This window comes from Notolabrus celidotus, chromosome 9, assembly GCF_009762535.1.
Source record: "Notolabrus celidotus isolate fNotCel1 chromosome 9, fNotCel1.pri, whole genome shotgun sequence".
NCBI classification, from domain to species: domain Eukaryota; kingdom Metazoa; phylum Chordata; class Actinopteri; order Labriformes; family Labridae; genus Notolabrus; species Notolabrus celidotus.
Window position 1 is genome coordinate 23,885,597 of NC_048280.1, and position 19,604 is coordinate 23,905,200.

Sequence of the window (19,604 nt, forward strand, 5' to 3'; positions counted from 1 at the left end):
TATAATTTAAATAAAACTTGTGGAAACATACCTTCTTTTTTTTCTTTTTTTTTTTTTTTACAAAAGACAGTTATCTGAGAGAAATAAAAACATTGAAGTTTGGTATAACAAAAAGAAATCAGAATGTCTCTTTGGAAGATCAAACCACCGACCCTGTGGTGGCAACCTGCAGGAGTATAATGATCATACCAACAGTTACATAACAGGCACAAAATGACACACTGTTTTTCTCCTCAGCCATTTCTGCTGTTTGGCTTCCCATGTTTGTTCTTGGCTGTTCTCGTACCCCTATTTTGTTTTACTACGCTTAATTAACTGTGAGTTGTTTTGTCTGAAATTTTTCTGTTGTACTGACAAGACTGAAATGACTCTGGCCATCAAAGTACCCTGTGTGGATAATCTTTTTTTAGGATCACACCTACTGCTGAATCTCACCTGGACTGCCATCAATATTTCACTGAGATCACAGGTGGTAATGAGTAATTATGACAATTAATGTCAAAGAAACTCCAGAAACCTGCAGAGGACCAAAATGGTGCTGACGCTAGCTGCATTTATCGATCCCCTCGGGACCAAAGGAGAGCTGAACCAGAGCTCCTCTGGCGCCTGCACCCTTCCTCACTCTGACTGATGCAGAGGATGATCAGAAGCAAACCTGTTCTTTTATTAAAATATAAAGCTAATGTCAACCTCTGACTGAAATTTAGTGTGTGCCTTTGAGCAATACTGGCAGACCTTGCGGCTGTATGGATTTTTAATAGCATGCTGTAATGGCTATCAGCAGCAATCTTGAAGATTTACAACCCGGTATCGACCTTCTCCTCCTCACTAAGAGGTTTAGTAGTTTAATGGTAACAGCACAGCAGGGCAAAGCAGGTCACACTTATTTTTAGTTCAGCGTTTACTAAAGTGAAACGTCAGCAAGGTTACTGTTCATAATGTACAGTGATGGTGCTTTGCTTTGAAATCTGTGTCCAGCTGCTTGTAACATGTGATCTGTTCATGTGTTTTGTACTGAAAGTTGCACTGGGTCATTAGAAGCTTGGTCATGTATGCATACCCCTCCCAAAGAAAACACAAGCAAGGCTTCCTACATGTTGGGGAGGGGACGTTTAATTAACATGGTGCCCGTAGGAGAGACAATATGTTCCCATTCTCCTGGGAGAGATATTTCTGACATAAAGTCACAATCCTCTTCCTCACATAGGCGGAGGACATACATCTATGTTTAATCACACCTTTTTATGAAGGGTCAGTACATGAACAAATTTGACTGCTATTCTAGACGTAAAAAACTGCTGTGGAAGAGTTTCTATAGCTAAGTTAAGAAAACAAATCCCAGATGAGAACGATCTCTTTGCTGTAACCCTCATCAGTGTTCATCAGTTATGAAAATTCAAGCTGAAGTGAGCCAGAAATACTGCTTTCATTTAAGGAACTATAGGCCCATTTAGTTCCAATGTTTTAACTTCTTAAGGTGCCATTGAGTAAATATGTTTGTAATATAATTTAAAAAACAAGACCTTCCTTGTGTCCCTCATTATTCTATATGAGCTTGTGGACTGATTTGTATTTGAAGGACTCAAGCTGCTACACTCCATTGCCAGCTGTGGGAAACTCTCCCCAATGTTATTTATGAAATGGAGTCTGCTAACATAAGTGGACCATCATTTCTAACCTTCAAAAACAGAACACTTTAATTTTATGGGAGACCCACATCTATTAGCAGAGGGAAAATTGGGTTTTTCATCAATGCACCTTTCAACACCATGGAAAATGCCTCAGCAGATGAAAATCAAGTTTTTGATGATAACCAAGACTTTTTTTGGAAATATAGAATTGTATGACACCAGTAAACATAAAACAAAAGGATTGCATTGGTGTAGTTAGTAGAATGTGTTCATTAATTTATTACTCGATCAAAGACCTGCACTGTGTCACATTCTTTGTCAGACAAAAACAAGTTTGGCCTAAAAATAGCTTGTGGCCAATACAACTGAAATTAGAAAAACAAAAACACGTCTTCTTCAGCTTTAAAAAAAATAAATCAGGTCTCTGTATGGCCCAAATAAAAATATATAATATAAAACATTTTTATCTTTATTTTTTATATTTCGTGTTATATTTAGTTTGTCACCAACGTTCCAGTTGATTCTTCCAGTGAGTGCAAAATGAAGCATATTCGTTACCTGTAATTTTTTTCTCAAAGGAAGTTTATTCACCTGTAACACTTTGGAAAACATTGACTTCCTTTCTTAGAGAGTGAAGCCTGTCAAACGGGAAGGTGGTGAAATTTTAGAGGAACAGAAATTTCATTAATGGAGCAACTTTTGTTTTGTTTGGTCAAGTGACGTTAGCTTGCTACATAAATTTGCTTTCTCATCGCTGACATATTTTTTAGAAAACTAGCATGGCTAAGTGCAGTTGGTGGTTGCTTAAAGTAATCTCCCAGGGTTTCTTAGCTTGCTAAGAAAAATACTAAATGTTAGCATACCCCCTGTGTCTGTTAAATAATAAAATGAGAGCTGGCTAGACAGCTTAGCACTATGACATTTCTTTTTTCAAATGTGAAGTGCATTATTGATAAAATGTATATTTTCATTATTAGCATAATGATTAGATGAGTCCAATAGTACAGTTTTTAGTGTGTCCCCCCCAGACTATAGGAGCAGTAAGTTCTGCTGACTCTTCAACAGTCTGTGCACAGAAAGGCGACGCTAACTGGCTGTTCGCTGTAACTTCATACTACCTGACACCTTTAAGAGTTCAGTATCTTCTCAGTATCCTAATTATCAAAGAGAAAACATAAATAGCCAGTTTACAGATTTTTTGCAAATTCTGCAATTACATCGAAATACATGTATTCTTTATAGTTCTCAGGGCTCTCAAGTCTCACGCATTGGGGCGTGAGATACACGTATTTCAACATGTTCCCACACTCACACGCAACACTTTGTATTTCTCACGCAGAGTAATTACTAGCACAACGTCCACCAAGTTGCGCTGCTTTTCTTTACACTGTGGAACAGTTAGGAATTAAGTGGGTTTCCCGTAGAGTCAAAAAGAAAGAAAGAAATATAGCTATCCAATCAAAAAATAGCATCATTGTATCCAATGCAGATTAGAAGATGCGTGGTCTGTCTGCACCCCCTGCCAAAATCTCACTCTGAACTGAGTTCAAAACTTAAGAGCCCTAAGTTCTTTATATGATATAAAGAAACAAGAGTTTTTTGTGCGCAATATGTAAATATTGCAAGAGGTGCTGTCAGTTTTCCAAATTAAATGTAAAATGTTATCTCTATACCTCGCAAGAACCTGAGCACTGGGTACGAGTGTCTCTTTTTATAGTGATTTTCATTTGGATGCCACCAGAAATGGTCAATAATTTCAGATGTCTCTCCTGAGAGTGTACAGAAGAACATTAATGTTTTGAAGTCCCAGTATTTCCTGTTTGCTGCCCTCAGCAGACACTAAGCATGTGGTTCCACTCAAAGCATAATGAGTATGATTTACCCACGACATGATAGTTGTGCTAAGCTCAACAGCTCAGTCTATAAACTGTCCACCAATCACCTCAACACATGGTCTCCTACTTCATATTTAGCCGGCAGAGGAATTTCTTTTGGGCTCCAACCCTCACAGGATGCATACATAAGGAGGATATGTTCTCAGGTCAAATTTGATTTCAATCATTCATTTCCTCCTGATTCTTCATGGATACTATTATACATTTGATGTATATTATTTTACTGTATTAGATCTCTTTTACAAGCTTAAGTTGAACCAACAGTTTTCTGAGGGTTTTACTGTTAAGGACTTGTAACCACCCTCTGCTCATGATTAGCTAGCTACTACAGCTAATGTAGTTTCCTGTAAAAAAAAAAAAAAATCTACAAGTAAACAGGAGGGATTTCTACAGATCTGTTGTACAGAAAAGTTAAACCTACTAAATCTGTACTTAGAGGTGGTATGAAAGGATTGCAACTAAAACTACTTTATTACTTTGGGATTTAATCTTCAATTTCAGGAACAGTTTGATCCCTTTGCATCGTGAGTTCACAATCCTGCTGCTGGCCTTGGTTCAAACTTTTATTTGACAGGAAGAACACATTAAACTTATCTTTTGTCTCCTCCTGGAAAAGGAATGGGGAGCACTTTAGAGGATGAAAACATCATCTTGTGGAGGCAGTAGATGAAACAAATCCACATCTTGCCTTTAAAAATTTCATGTGAGCAAACTCTGACATTGACAAGATTTACACCCTCAGGCTTATCAAGTGGGGGAATTACTGTATGCAACTTTCCAAGCATGGGAGTGCTGGCATGGACCAGATAGGTTGCAACGTAAATTGAAATGTAAGCTCCAGATGGCAGCTACAGATCAGGCCATGCCTATATGTTAGAAGGGAAATACCAGGCGTTTTTTTGAATGCATGCTGATTGGAGCAGATCTTCTATAAGGTTTCCATGGAGAGGAAGGAAACAATCCCAGGATACACTTCATGTGGGATGTGAGTGTGTAATAAACAGGGTTTCTAAAGCCTTACGTCTGCGCTGATGATGTATCACCTGCCATCATGAACTAAGCAAATCTCAGATTATTCTGTAGACTCTAAATCTGGGTATTTTTTTTTGGGCTGGGGAAGTGTACAGTTGCTGCCAAATATGTGTCCATAGTTGCAAATTATATAACTCAAAGATGGTGTAACAGGGTCATATATGAACCTTTATCTCTCCAAGCCTTATTGTTTAAGTTGCACTCAATCTACCCTTGTGTGATTGGGACAACTGCATAATGTCCTTTTGTTATTCACAGCCTCTCCCTCCTAGATTGTACGTTTTCAAAACTCGTTTTGGTCCCTTCGTTCTTCTCTTTTGAACAAATTCCCTGTGGGAGAGGTGGGTGTCATTTATTTTTGCGTATTACCTGGCTTTGTTACTGATCTTTCAGTTGTATACAATGCTTGATTCTGATTGGTCAAAACCCCTTAAAAACCCCTTGACAACAGTAATTAACTTTCACTGACATAAGCAACGCCAGAGGCAAACCGATAATACGTCATATCAAATCAATCCGAGGAAAAGAGTTCTCGCACGTTATGCTTCTGCAAACCACACCACAGACCATATGGTGAGGTAAGCCTGTTAGTTTCTGTTAACATCGTATTGGTAAACTATGTGGCAAAAACATTAGATTTGGTCAGCACACTGAATCGGCAGGCTAAACAACTAGGATATTTACATGTTGGATCCTGTCCAGCAACCATAGTAATGGCAGCGGAGCAGGTGAATTCAACTTTAGGTTGCTTCAAAGAAGTGTAAACATGAGCGGGGGTGAGGGTAGCAGCAGTATTCAAAGTGGTGACATTTGCCTCCTTAGTGTGTGAATGGCAGAGCTCAGAGAAAAAGGAGAGCTGATTGAGGACAGTTAAATGATAAATCAACAGGCAGAGAAAAATCCATGGAGGCCGCTAACTGCTGTGGAATTTTTATTAAAAACTGTTTACATAAATCATTTTAAATCAATAAAACAATCTACCAATCAATGTTTTTTGCCAACGTGTTTGTATCTTAAGTTAACAGCCCAGTAGTAAGCACGATAATGTATGGATTGCTTCGGGACCTGTCTCACCCTGTCAGCATTCTATTTCCCATAACCACCCAATCACCATTTATTATCCCTTACTTGGCATGTAGTGAAACATAAAAATCACTGATGTCTTGACCAGCTTGCACTCATGTGATTTTAATGGGTACATTACATAACAACAAATGTAAAAAGAATCCTAAACTTTAACTACAATCAACAACAATCACTTGTCAGGTATGCAAAGTGAAAAAAAGTATTTCCTCGCAATGATGTATTATGTAATAAGATTGACTGCATGCACAGTACAATCATGTTACCATCACGAGGCTCTGTGTAATGGTGAGAAAGCTGTCAGAGCTGATTTAACTATCAACAACGCAGCTTGTGCCAGCTGTCATGCTTGACTTGACTAGGACCAGGTTCAGATTCACCAATGGCATCTTCTCACGCGAAGACAAAAGACCATCCATCAAGTTGTCAGCTGCACAGCAGTGACCTTCATCAGCAGAAATGCCATCAGATGGGGCCTCTTGGTTATCAACTTTAAAAAGACCTCTGTATTTTGCTTTCGCCTGCTTTTTCCCTTTTGTAAATGCACTCACAGCTCCATAACTTCCTGTCTGATGAGTGACAAAGTGACGCAGACAGAAAACAAAAAAAAACTTGACGTTGAGGAGGCGGAAGGGAAGGGAGACATTGTGTGACTGTCAACTTCTCCTCAAAACCATTGAGTGATAAAATAATTATGTGTCGACAGGAGTTTTGAAAAAGCTAAAGCTTTGAAAAATATACATTAACTTCAGTTTAATGTTCTTATTGTTTGCTGTTACGCAGCATCAGAACACAACACTGATTTATCACCTCACATCACCTAATATCAAAATTGATTTGGCAAATATGCCCCCTAACAGTTGCTATTTACATATCTCACAGATACAGAGCAACTTTATCATTGATGCATGTGGTCTAGAGTCACGGTGCACACTTTCTTTTACCTTGCTCTTCCATATTCTTTGATAAGAATGCGTCTCATTTCGCTGCTAAATGATAACCTAGTTGTAAACCGACGTTCTGCTGTTAGGTGCTGAGTAGTTATGTGTGCAGTGACTTAAAAAAGCTGTTTGTCTAGGATGTAAATTACACAGAAAAGTGATGAGAGAAAGACAAAAAAGTAAAGTTATGGGCCAGGCGGTACCCCCTTGGGCTTCTTCTATCTTCTTCTCCAAGTCATTCTGCGTAACGGATGCCTCCATCTTTTTTAAATAATAAAAAAAACTCTCATACTAGCAAGGACTATTTTGGGGTGTGAGTAGAGTACCTTGCTCTCATCTGTCATTTCTTCTGATAGTATTTCTGCAACAGTAATGGCCACACACTGCTGTAAAGGCTAGCCAGTTGCTGCTGCTGCTTTGTTGTCTTTTTTCTGTTGTATGGTGAGTGGCAACCAGCATGGATAATAACTACCATCCCCTAGTATAAACCAACAAGGTACTGTGTGCTTATTTTTAGCACAATATCAATTATTTTTTTTTTTTTTTTTTAAAGAAGGTTATTGTCAATACCTGTACATTGCGACAGCCCTACTAGGATAAAACTGCATTTAAAAACAGTAAATGGTGGAATATGAATGAATGAAATGAGAAATACTTAGGCTGTGAAATCATCATGTAAGGCTCATGACTGCCCGCAAATATTTCCTTCACATTAAGTAAAAGTAAACTACAAGGTGAGAATAATAGCAGAGTAATCACAGCTGCAGTTGTTGAGCTGATCAGACCAAAGAAGGAACTGCCCGGTGACAAGAGAGCCCAGCATCGCAGCCGAGCACTGAATATCTGAAGTTAATCGCATCCTAGGCATTCGGCTGATTGTTCTTCTTCAGTGCACAAGCTTGAGTAACATTGAGATAACGATCTATTATTTTCTTTTACTGCTTTGAGTCAGAGGAAGGGCACTTATTTCCTGCTCTGTACAGTTGGGGGTGCCGCGTGCCTTGTGGTCTGCAAAGTAGACCACAAACAGTATCAGAAACCAAACTTCTGGGACCTTTAAACTCGTAGTATTCAAAAGGAGATAATGAGGTGTTATTACAATTATAGAGTTACATTTGCCAAAACAGTCCAACATTTTTGTGTTTCTGACAAAGCTTGTGTTAGAATAAATGATGCACATTAACAATGACAACAATAGCTGATAGTGAGAAAAGCTTGTCACATTGTTGACACAGTCAGGTGACAGGTACGGTTTAGGTTTAAGTAAGTTTAGTGTAGCTGCTGCTACATTCAACACAACATCACTGACACCAAGAACTAAGAGCTAATGGTCATCGTATATGTTTGAACTTACAAGAAATACAGTATCATACTTTTTCAGGCACAATGAGACTTTATAACATATCAAACAATGTACTTGCTCATGTGCAGTAGCTGATCTTTGCTTACAGACATATACAAGTGTATTTGTATGTGAGAGTGTGTGTACGATTCTTTCTGTGTGTGTGGCTCTATTAGGGTACTGATCCCTGTATGACTTTAGCACACAGGCACACTTTTTAACTCCTCCCCTCCGCCCTCAGCCAGGGTGCGATTACAGCCAATGCAATCTTGGGCAACCTGAACGAGACAGAGAGACTGGGACAGAGAGAGAGATAGAGAAAGAGAGAGGGAGAGAGAGGGAGAGAGAGAGAGAGGGTGCAGCCCCTCTGGTGCTCTCTGGTGGTTCTTGCAGCAGTGTTACTGTTGCTTGATCTTCAACAGTCCAACTGTGGCATTGTGGCTCATACAGGACTCAGTGAAAACACAGTAAACTACTCTACTCCCACTGGACGAATTTAAATGGACAAAGCTGGGGTTTCTTCCTGAAAACTTTTTTTTAACCGAACATTTCCCAGATTCTTGAGAGCTCTGCAACCCTGGGAACTTTTTTTTTTTGGCTTTGTGGACAGTTTGGATACTTTATTTTGGAAACCATGCCTACTCTGGAAGAACGTCCAGGAACAACAACGTCTTTGAAACATGGAAAGGAACTTTTGCCTCCTGAAAACTTCAAAACAACCTCTCAGGGTGTGAAATGTAAAAGAAGTGAAGAATGAATATTAAGTAGGAAGACTTAATACTCACCCACAACTATGATGCTTATTAGAAGATGTGCTTTTTTTAACTCAGACTTGAAAAACACATCTCCATATAACTCTTGTTGAGTTGAGCGGGTAAAGTATGGAAGGTTACCTGAGCGCTTCAAATGTGACTAACTCATCGACAGCACCCTACCATCCTGCACTGGGACCCTGGAGCCTGGTCATACTGGTCCCCATCATACTGACCATAGTGGTAGGAAACCTGTTGGTCATCATAGCTGTAACGCGAACTTCACTGCTACAAACAACAACAAACATTTTTATTATGTCGCTGGCGTGCGCTGACCTCATCATGGGGGTCCTGGTCGTGCCTCTTGGGGCCACTATAGTCATGACGGGAAACTGGCAGCTCAGTGAAACATGCTGCGATATTTGGACTTCTGTGGACGTCCTGTGTGTGACGGCAAGCATTGAGACTCTTTGCGTCATAGCTGTGGATCGGTATATAGCCATTACAAGACCACTCCGATACAAGGTCCTTCTTAACAAGCGACGTTCAAGAGTAATAGTTTGTTTAGTTTGGGTTGTGTCCGCTTTAATTTCCTTTGTACCAATTATGAAAGGGTATTGGCGTGAAGATGACGATGAAGCAGCAAAGACTTGCTATGATAACCCTAAATGCTGTGACTTTGTGACCAACAGGGCCTTTGCAATAATATCCTCGACTGTGTCGTTCTACATTCCTCTGCTCATAATGATATTTGTGTATGCTAGAGTCTTTTTAATCGCCACACGGCAGGTTCAACTCATAGATAAGAATCGAATGCGTTTCCAACACGAGTGTCTGACAGCAAAGATACAAAGTTCCCCCAACATCAACAACATCCTGCCGTCGGCATGCATAGGATCCAATAACTGCAACAATATAGAGCGGAGAAAGGGCTCCAAGCGGAGATCGTCGCGGGTCATGGTTGTGAAAGAGCACAAGGCCCTCAAGACTTTGGGCATCATCATGGGGACCTTCACTGTGTGCTGGCTTCCTTTTTTTGTGGCCAACATCATCAACGCATTTGATAAAAGAGTCCCCTCAGATAGGATCTTCAGACTGTTAAACTGGCTGGGGTACATCAACTCCGGCCTCAATCCCATCATCTACTGCAGGAGTCCAGAGTTCCGTACGGCGTTCAAGAACCTGCTGGGCTGTCCGTGGCTGCCTGCCCTGCAGTTGAACACTTTCTACAAAGAGCTGCAGACTCGCTGCTCCTGCTTCCTGTGGCAGGCTGATTCAGGCAGAGCCAGCTCCTTTCAGAAAACTGCTAGTATGATGGAGGGCAACGAGAGCCTGACCAGCACTCAGGGAAGCAGCAAAAGTGAGGAGGTTTCATCTGGACCTCTGCAGTCCAACGGCAGCGCACAGTTCAGTGACTCTTCAGAACCAGAAACCACATTGTAAGTGTCTTTAACTTTTTTCATTTTCCTACAGTGTCACTTCTGTTTTTACACAATGAGAATATAAATAGCTAAAACTGACATGTTGATAGGGGCACAAATTATTTATCCAATCTGAAATTATGTGTTCAAGAATAAAAAGTATGATTTATTTATCTAACAATTGAACTATGACACTACTTTCTTTATATTACACCTAGGTGAATCATATTTGAGAGTAACACCAACCCTTCACATCAAGTCTCCACTGTACTGTATAGTTTGTTTGTTTTTTCATCTGAGGCTACCTTTTTTAAAGCCCTTTGTTTACACACTTATTCGACTAAGAATAAGGTTACATAAGGAGTCTACCATGTGACATATGAGCAGATCACTTGCTCTGTTAAGCAGAATTGCAAAGGCTTACAATGTAGAATTAATTTGCAGGTAAATAAGCGGTCTTCTTTACTCACTAGTCTCTTTCGTGCTTTTGAGACCTGTAGATTCATGCAAATTAGGATTACAAAAACACACAAAGCCAGTTAAAGAGAAGACAATTAGCAAAGATAATTCGTCATATTTAATATCATTTGATTGGACATACATATATACATATACATACAAAAATAAAATGATGATGTGACAAATCAAAATGATAAAAGCCATGTTGTTTTAGGGTAATAATGAGTTTCAAGGATATTTGAAAACATTTTTTTTTTTTTTTGAAAATATATTCAACATTTCTTAAATTATTATTTGCTTGTACGTATGATAAAGGTTAACTTAGTATATCATTTCATTGTTTTGGTATAGTGCATTCTAATCCTTCAGAATACACAGTGTGCCCAGATTAAAGGCATTAAATAGGCATCCTGGATATCAACTTGATGCTACTAATGAAACTTTCACCACTTCTACAAAAAAGGAAGAGTACACTACACAAAATATTTTACTTTTGAATGTTTTAATGTCTGCTGTGTATTTCCTAAAAATAAAGTAGTATGCGTACAATCAGTCTGTAAGTACAATAATTTATGTGGAATAGTGCAGAAAAATAAATCACATCTGAAGCATTGGCCGCTATTGAGATTTTACAATATTAAAATGTGAAAAGTGAAACTGAACATTTTTTTTTATTAAAGCATGACTCAATAATGGTTTGAGTATGGAACCACTATCAGTTACTGCAGTACCTGTAATCAATCCTTTATTTTAGCTGATGTTAATGTTGTAAAAATAAGTAACAGATCACAGTTCAGTAGAACACAGTCACTGGCACTGTGTTTGGAAGGCTTAACACAAAAATGACTAGAATAATATTTTATGGTAGAGAAAACTTTTATTTGTCAGTGCTATTATGTGGTATCCTTAGAAAATCAGATAAAGAAACGATGACTTTGTGTTCTGTAAAAGCCCTGTGTGGTGTTTCTGAGAACTGCTCAGCACATTTCTAAATATCAGTGTGTCTCTGGGCCACAGAGTGGGCCTCAGTGTGCCCTGCCCAAACACCCCCTGCAGCTGATAAATCTTTATCACCCACACACAAGATTCCCCCAGAACTGAGAGGCTGTTTACAACACTGAGACAGCCAATGAGAACACCCTCTTTAAACCAGGTTAACTGAGGTTGGTCAGCTTAATATTTGGGTCACTAACACTGTAAAGAACAAATGGGATGTAGATCTACAATAGGATCTGGACTCATACTCAATTATAAGTGAAAGAAAAGTGGGTATAAAGATTTTAGGCTTGATTTTTTACAGTACAGTATTTGGTTTTAAATTGAATTTAGTATTCTTCATTTGAAATTAGTTTTTTAATTCCCATTAACACAAAAATATTATTGTACGAATATAAAATGTTAAATATTAAATTCACAGTCGTAAGCTTCTGTTTGTTGTAACAAAGGGTAAAGTTTTCAAGCTAATACACATTCTGATAAATGATTGAATAACTTGATTGAAATTATGAATGAGTAAGTGTATATGAATTTCTATCATGATGTACTTATTAAGTTTGAACTCCTAAATTATCATTAAAATTAATCCATTTGTTAACAGTAAATAAATGTAAATATTAAATGTCTTTTCCAATTTAAGAAAGTTAAATCTAAATTCACAACATTATTTAAGTTACATTACAATTAATTAAAGAGGAACAAGATTTACATCAAAGACACTCACTTCCCTGTGAGTTCCCAGAAGTAATCCTACTTTATGACGATGGGAAGTGATTTTCAAATATTTAGTTTATACTCTATATATCACTTTCTTCTCTGCTTAAATGACATCCTCTCAGTGGTATTTTATCAGACAAAAATCAATGGGACAGTGAAAGGGGAAGCATTTAGAGCATATAAAAAGGAGCCTTCCTTAAAAGGAGCCTTGAGTGTTCTATTGTAAATCAGCCCAGAGGAAAGGCTCAGCAGACTCACCCTGCCATTTTGAACTGGATTAAAATCATAAGTAAGACCAGCTGTTAGAGAGTGACTTCTGAAGAGCCACAGCTCAGGTTATACAAAGGAATAAGATGTTTCCAGGTAGAGGCAGAACTGCTTAGTGGGTAGATATTGCTTACATGCCCGGAATAGCATCTGCAGGCAAGGCAAGTTTATTTATAAAGCACCAATCATACAAAGGCCAATTCAAAGCGCAATATACCTCTGACACTAAGTATATATTACTAGCAACAGAAAAGAGTAATTAAGCAGCATACTTTCTTTTATACCTGGTAACAGCGTGCATAATCAGGTATAAAAGAAGACAGCCACTGACATGAATGGTTACCAGGGAAATGTGTCTGCACTGCAGCACATTGCACAAATCGGCCATCATCAATAGTGACTTTGTTTTCAGAGAAATACATGCAGGCATATCACTGCTGCCCTTATCAACATCCACAGCCGCCCCAAGCTTCTGTCACGTATGCACCACGCTCTGTGACATTTGCAGTTTTTCATGGATCCCCCTGGATAAATGTTCTGCTAAGTTATATTTCATGATGACATATTAAAATGTCTTTGATCATCAAAGTGGAGGTGAGGGCAGATATGTGAAGCCGTGCTGTTCACGAGTTTATTTTTAACTTTTTGACTTCTTTTCAGCAACTTCGACTTTGCCAGTAATGTTGCTCTTCAGTAAAACAGGTGGCTTCAGTGTATTAGGATGTCAAAAAATAGACTTGTCCTGAAGAGAATGTTCACAGTTTAATGAGCATTTAGTTGTCCACAATTGAAAACTCTGGAATTCAACTAAAATAGTGCTAAACATTTTATATCCTGAACAGCAATAGCACAGGAGCCATACAGGCATGTTAGAGCATTTAACCGTGTTGTAATTATAGAGCTTTCTTTAAGCTTGTGCATCAAAATTTCCGTCTTAGGAAACACAGGGGAAATGCTTGTCAACATGTTGCTCAACAACTGAGAAAAAAACTGGTTTAGAAAGTGAGAAAATGGCATAATGTGGCCATGAAATGCACTCCAAGAAAAACAATAGAAGAATAATGAGTGGTAGGATCTCATGAGAAAAGCAGACAAATGGCACAGGGATAATACCAGGATTCAGTGGTGCCCTCCTGCCCCAAAGAAAACGCGCTTAAGTGCCATCTTGAATTAGATAAAACATTACAAATTGCCTTCTCGGATGCCCTTTCAGTGGAAAACACGTGAGAAAGGGCCCTCTGGACGACCCTTGAATATATAAACCTGAAAAAAGTGTCCTCTGGATGCACTTCCTTTGAACTTAATTTGCAAAACGATCCTCTGGATATCTGTAAAAAGCTACCCTCTGGGTTGCTCATTGTTGGATTAAATGCACAAAAGTGCCCTTTGGATGCCCCTCCAGGGAATTACATGTGAAAAGTGTCCCCTGGAATGCCCATGAAGCTATTTATGTTATGTTAATTGTAATGTAATATAATCAATAATATAGAAATGTATCAGAAGTATTGTGTTTTCATTCTTCAACTGAATTGCTCACATTAATATTCATCACAATAGAGGAAATTAAGTGTTAGATGCTCAAAATACTTTAAATTGACCATCAACTGTGAGTACCTTGGGTTTGAAAGGAGGTGCCCTTTTTTAGTTTTCGCCCCTGCCGCCTCAAACAACCTGAGTACACCACTGACAGGACATGGACATGTTCTTGTCTGCATTTTAGAAATAAAACCTGCTCACACCATTAAATCTCCTTTATTTTTTATATATTTGGGTACAAGAAATCACAAATAACCAAGACGTGACATAAAACACAGAGATAATGGAGGATACCATTTGTAGCACAAATACTGGCTCACCAATGTCCCCATTAATGGTTCATTACTCTAAATGATAGTGTAAATATAACAGACATGTTACATGAAAACAGACCTAAAAGAACATTGTGTTTATAAAGCTGGCACCTTTGGATTTGAAGTAACTGTGTTACAGGAATAAACTGTATCATTGGATATAATTGTGTTTCCCACCCAAGTGTGCTGTACCCTCCCAGAGCTTCATAACGGTCACTGTGTTATAGCAGAAGAAATGTGAAAATATAGAAACATGTAAACAGACATTGCTAATGTATCATGCACTGTGCTGGATTAGTCTTGTGTATAACAAGAACTAAAGCTGGGTGTGTGATTGACAAGCTTTTTACTTCACTGAGCTGCTAATGTGAGACAGGTTACACCTCATTGTGACTCCAAGCAGCCCGACTGTTCGAGTAAGGCACTGCATAGCATGTCATTTTGGCACACATTTGGATTGTTTGATGTATTTTTAGAAAGGCTGGTGTGCTCTGAACTATGTTTTCTTCTTCGACTATAATATGCATTTTGTTAGCTCGGGGTGGGATCAGGGGCAAGGCAGCATGAAACGAGGAGCAGGGTAAAGCAAAACATGGTGGTATTGACCTGAGGGAAACCTCCACTCTCCCTCTCAAGCCTGGCTGATATCAGAAACAATCACACTGCAGCACGCTCTTTAAATGGAGGCATCTGGGAGCTCACCTGAGAACTGTTTAGGTCCAAATTGATCAGATGTGGATGGATAAAAGTCAGGAAAACTGGAGTGTACACTTAAAGCAGCAATACTATTCGACTTTGTATCGTATTAAAAGTGTGCATTACAGCAGCAGTAAAAGTTTTAACATCAGTACTTTGATGCTGTAGTTATCCCACCTTTAGCGGATGAAAATAATCATTTGAATTAAAAATTAGCAGCAGTAGAGAAGCATTGAACTAATTCACTGTGGGATTGATTTTTTTTTATGACATCAAGTGTAAAAATGTAGAAACAAACAAGCAGTAACTTCAGGGACAGAAATATGAAGTCAAGCAATCAATACCTGTTAGACACCATATTAACATCTGCAATTTCACAGCAGAATTGAACTTTTTTACACCATGGTTCAACAAAAAAAGTTCTGATCACCATTACTTCATTCTCTAGTCATGACAACTGTACACAGTCAGAGTTTTTGTGTTACTCAGCAGTTTAAATTGAATTGATATTTAAAGCTACAGCAGGCATCATTGTTATTTAATTAGAGAATAAGTCAAAGTAAGAATTTTTGATCAGAATATCAAAATTTGAATTTTCCTTTACATCAACAGATAAGTGTCTAATCTGTGATCCACATATACCTTCTAGGCTGGTTTAAACAACCAATCAGGGTTAGCTTGCATGTAGCTAGCCAATCACAGCAGCTTTGTAAAACCTTTAATCATGACATGCCAGCTCTCCTTCTCAAATCTCCTACTTAAACTTTTATTTCACTACTTTAGTTTCTTTTCCTTTTTTCTTTATTCCTTTACATATTTATTTTGGTGCCTTGGTCCACAGTATCCTGTAACCCCTTGAGTCCTTTGCCTCCCTCCACCTTCTTCCACCAAAGATCCATTCATGGATAGAAAACATAGACTGTATACAATATAGACGTAGTATCCGTGACGTCACCAATCTGTTCCTGAGCGCTGTTTTGAAGCCAATCAATGGCTGCAGCCATATTGGAAATGTGCTAATCAACCAGGCATAGTGTGACGTAAAGAGCCTCCTACCCAACAGCTATGTGTTCCCATCCGGGAGTCAAGTCAGTCATGTCCTTATTTGGGCAAAAATTCAACCCCCCCCCCCCACAGTGTGTGCCGATAGAGAAATTAGCTACGTAGAGCCATGCCCTTTTTTGAACCAGGCTGTAAACATGTTTATTAATGCTGCAAAGATCGTCTTTTTCCCATTCATGTCTATGTGGTTTCTGGTGTTTCTGCAGCCAGCCTCAAGCAGATTCTCGATGTATTGCAGTTTATAACACTTCCGCATGGGCTTCATAGTTTGAGACTGGGGGTTGCCACTTGATAGAAAAGGGTAAAAAAAAAACTGAGCTATCCCACCAGGCACAAGCACAACCTCAAACCTCAAACTCTCCTTCTTTCTCTCACTCCCTCCCTCCCGCCTCCATAGCGCTGAAAGCACAGCAGCTGCTACTTTAAACTTTTTTGGGTGTGTATTGATCAGCTGTCTCTGTTTCTGTGCTCTGAGTCTATGTAACACAACTATCTGAGTGGAATAGATGGATTGCGATGACAACAATTTGATGTTAGGTCGTCCTTTTTTATAGGCAGGGGCTCAGGGGTGTGATTTGAGGAAGCACAGGTAGAGGCGAAAGGTTTTGGAATATCCATTTTGCTTACTGCTGCTTTAATGTTATCCATCATTAAGGGCATAACCTTTTTGATAGGGTGCTGCAAACTGTCTGCGAGGTGTCACCTCAGCTGATTGTACTCACTTAACTGAACATTTCAGCTCCTGACAATTTATTGCTAATATCAGCCAGCCAGCTAATACATGAACATTAAGCAAAGACTGCATAACTGCATGACATTAGTGGTCTCAAAAATGGCTAATAGGCGGCCTGATCTCATAGTGGCTACATTCACTTACTTTTAATTTTCACAACAAGCCTTTAAACTAAAACTGAGCATCATAACCTCATCATCATCATCATACGAATAAAGGTATTATAACCGTCATGATGCAACATTAGATTTTTAACAGGTCTGTTTTCTCAGGCTGTGTTAGCTCTAAATAGGTGTACAACCTAATATACTGGCAGCATAGAATGTAATCAGAGCATATCATAAACACTTCTCTACAATTGAGGCAGAGATGATGGATGGAGTCTCCTCAACTTCTGTGCACTGAAATTCTTCAACTTCAGTCGAGACTGCAAATCTATGCAAACTATGCAATGTCCGTGGTTTGTGATTTAAAATAAACCATGTATCACGTGTGAATATCAGATTTAACAGAATGTGCAACACAATATTATTCCTGGAGTCTTTTCCATTAAATCATTCAACTGCATCAGCTTGAAACTACTCTTCAGCACATGACACGAGTAAACCAGACAAAAGCCCCCCATGATTTACCGAACAAACTGAAAAAAAAAAAAAAAAAGGGTCTACGGCACTTTGGGAATTCTGTTGAAGCCACATTGTTAATGGTTTCCTGCATATTTTTCTCCCACATGCATTCACATTTCTGTGAAGCTTACAGGTCCAGGTGGTTTATGTCTTCCTGTGGAGACATGTACAGTGGAGTTGATAGCATCAGAATTCCTGTTTTGTCGAGGGGGAATAAAGTATCCCGGAGTATAAATAGACGAGAGTCACTTTGCATACCGTCTCTGTATGAAGCAAGAAAAGGAAAGGGGAGAAGATGCAGCAGTGAAAGAGATGCTGCCTTCTGGGTAAAATACAACAACACATCTTATTACCTGTGAGACAGCAAAGTGTTGCTGTCAACTTGTAGCTTTCTTATCAGATGGAAAGTAAAATGTTGTAAACCAATTGAAGCTTAAAACTCAGAATAAAACCTAATATGTTCACCGAGTGAAATATCACATAACAGAGAAGAGAGGATAAAAAATCGAATGGGTTGATGTTTGGTCCCATTATTGTATCCAAAATAGAACAAAAAAATGTATCATCTGCATACAGTTGAAACACACAAAGTAATGTGAGGAACACTCATGGGTTTTGTGGGAGCAACATGCTTCACTATAATGCTAATCTGTCCATCTCTTTTCAGCTTCACATTGCAGGAGAAAGACGGATGAACTGTAAAATGTCAACCTACTGAAAGAAGTATCATCATCCAGATGTAACGATGATACCTGCAAAAGCTGGGGCCAAACAGTACCGACTAGTGAGAGTACCACCACCACCACGCCTGAAAAACGAAGTCATGTGAGGATAGCAGAGGAGATGCAACTGGGCTGAAAACAGCTGATTTAGTCAGTGCGACCAATGCGACCTGAACTTTGGATGAGAGATAATTGCTGCAACACGCTCCTGTCAGAAGTCAGGTGACACCTGACCAGTGTCCTCAAAGAACTGTTTGTAGACTCAACATTCACAAATAGGATAATACTTAAATGGAGGTTTGAAGAGCATTCCAGCAAAACTTTGGACACAGTGTACGTGGCCTTAAGTTTGAAACTGACTTTTAATGCCTGGTAAGTTATCTATTTATGACACATGTTAATTCTGTAGCAAAATACAAACATTGCCTAACTTATACACGGCTGTCTTCATTGTTTAGAGAAGAAACAAAAATGTACATGGCAAAGAGTCTTCAGTTGATGTCCTAGAATCTCTTTTTCTGGACCTGGGACTTGCTTACTTAAAATCCTCTGGCCTATTCTCTCATACCATGACCAAAGAAGTGTTTATTTCTTTTTGAATGTCTGTTCAGGAAACCTCAACAAAATCCCTACCAATAATTATACAGTCCCTCCAGGAAATTGTTAGTTTGAGATCACACAAATTCAACCAAACTTGCACCTTTTTGTGACAAACATCTTCGCCAACCCCTGCAGCTTTTTGCGAGCTGGATCAATACTCCCATTTCTACCAAAGGTGTGGCATGTATGTCATCAAATAAACTTCTCTAAATTGTTAAAGAATTATCCTGTCTGCTCTTCGCTGTTCTATCAGCACCAGAGGGTGTTATTTATTTCCATAATTGTTTAAGCTGAGGGCTCCTCTGTGAGCTCCAGAATCAGAGTCCCAGTGGACCACAGTGGATGTATTGTGTTTCAACAATTTAAATGCATCACAGTATCCCTGCAAAATCTTGGATGGACTGAATTGGCAATCAGTTTAAATAATTGTTCAAGGTTCAGCATTAAATAACTTAAGCAAATTCTGTTGCCGGTCAATTCCCTTACATTTTTATAAACAAATGATAAAATGGTCATGGTAAAAAAGAAAATCCAAAACAAAGTCATAAATGAAATGTCTAAACAGAGGATATCACCTCCATGCCATCCATTATTTTTTTATTCTGAAACACCTTGTGCATTATTTCTTACATGACGTCATCTGTTGAATTGAGAAATAAAAATATCAATAACACTGTGTATCATGGATCTTGTGTGCTCTGTGTGCAAACTCGCCATGAGTAAGTAATGACTAAGGAGAGGCTGTCATAAGGTCATTGAAATATTTTACTTCTACTACT

The 19,604-nt window shown here is 38.8% G+C and overlaps 1 protein-coding gene across 1 annotated transcript; it reads left to right on the forward strand.

Moving 5' to 3' along the window:
• Positions 1 to 8,793: 8,793 nt before the first annotated feature.
• On the forward strand, positions 8,794 to 19,044 carry adrb3a (adrenoceptor beta 3a). Its single transcript, XM_034692899.1, has 2 exons — positions 8,794 to 10,115; positions 18,171 to 19,044. The coding sequence occupies exons 1-2, from the start codon at positions 8,806 to 8,808 to the stop codon at positions 18,196 to 18,198; spliced, it is 1,338 nt and encodes a 445-aa protein (XP_034548790.1). The 5' UTR covers positions 8,794 to 8,805; the 3' UTR covers positions 18,199 to 19,044.
• The last annotated feature ends 560 nt before the right edge of the window (positions 19,045 to 19,604 follow it).

Coding starts and splice junctions, on each gene's coding strand:
- adrb3a (XM_034692899.1), top strand. CDS start 8,806: ATGGAAGGTTACCTGAGCGCTTCAAATGTGACTAACTCATCGACAGCA. Junction 10,116..18,170: donor TCAGAACCAGAAACCACATT/GTAAGTGTCTTT, acceptor ATCTCTTTTCAG/CTTCACATTGCAGGAGAAAG.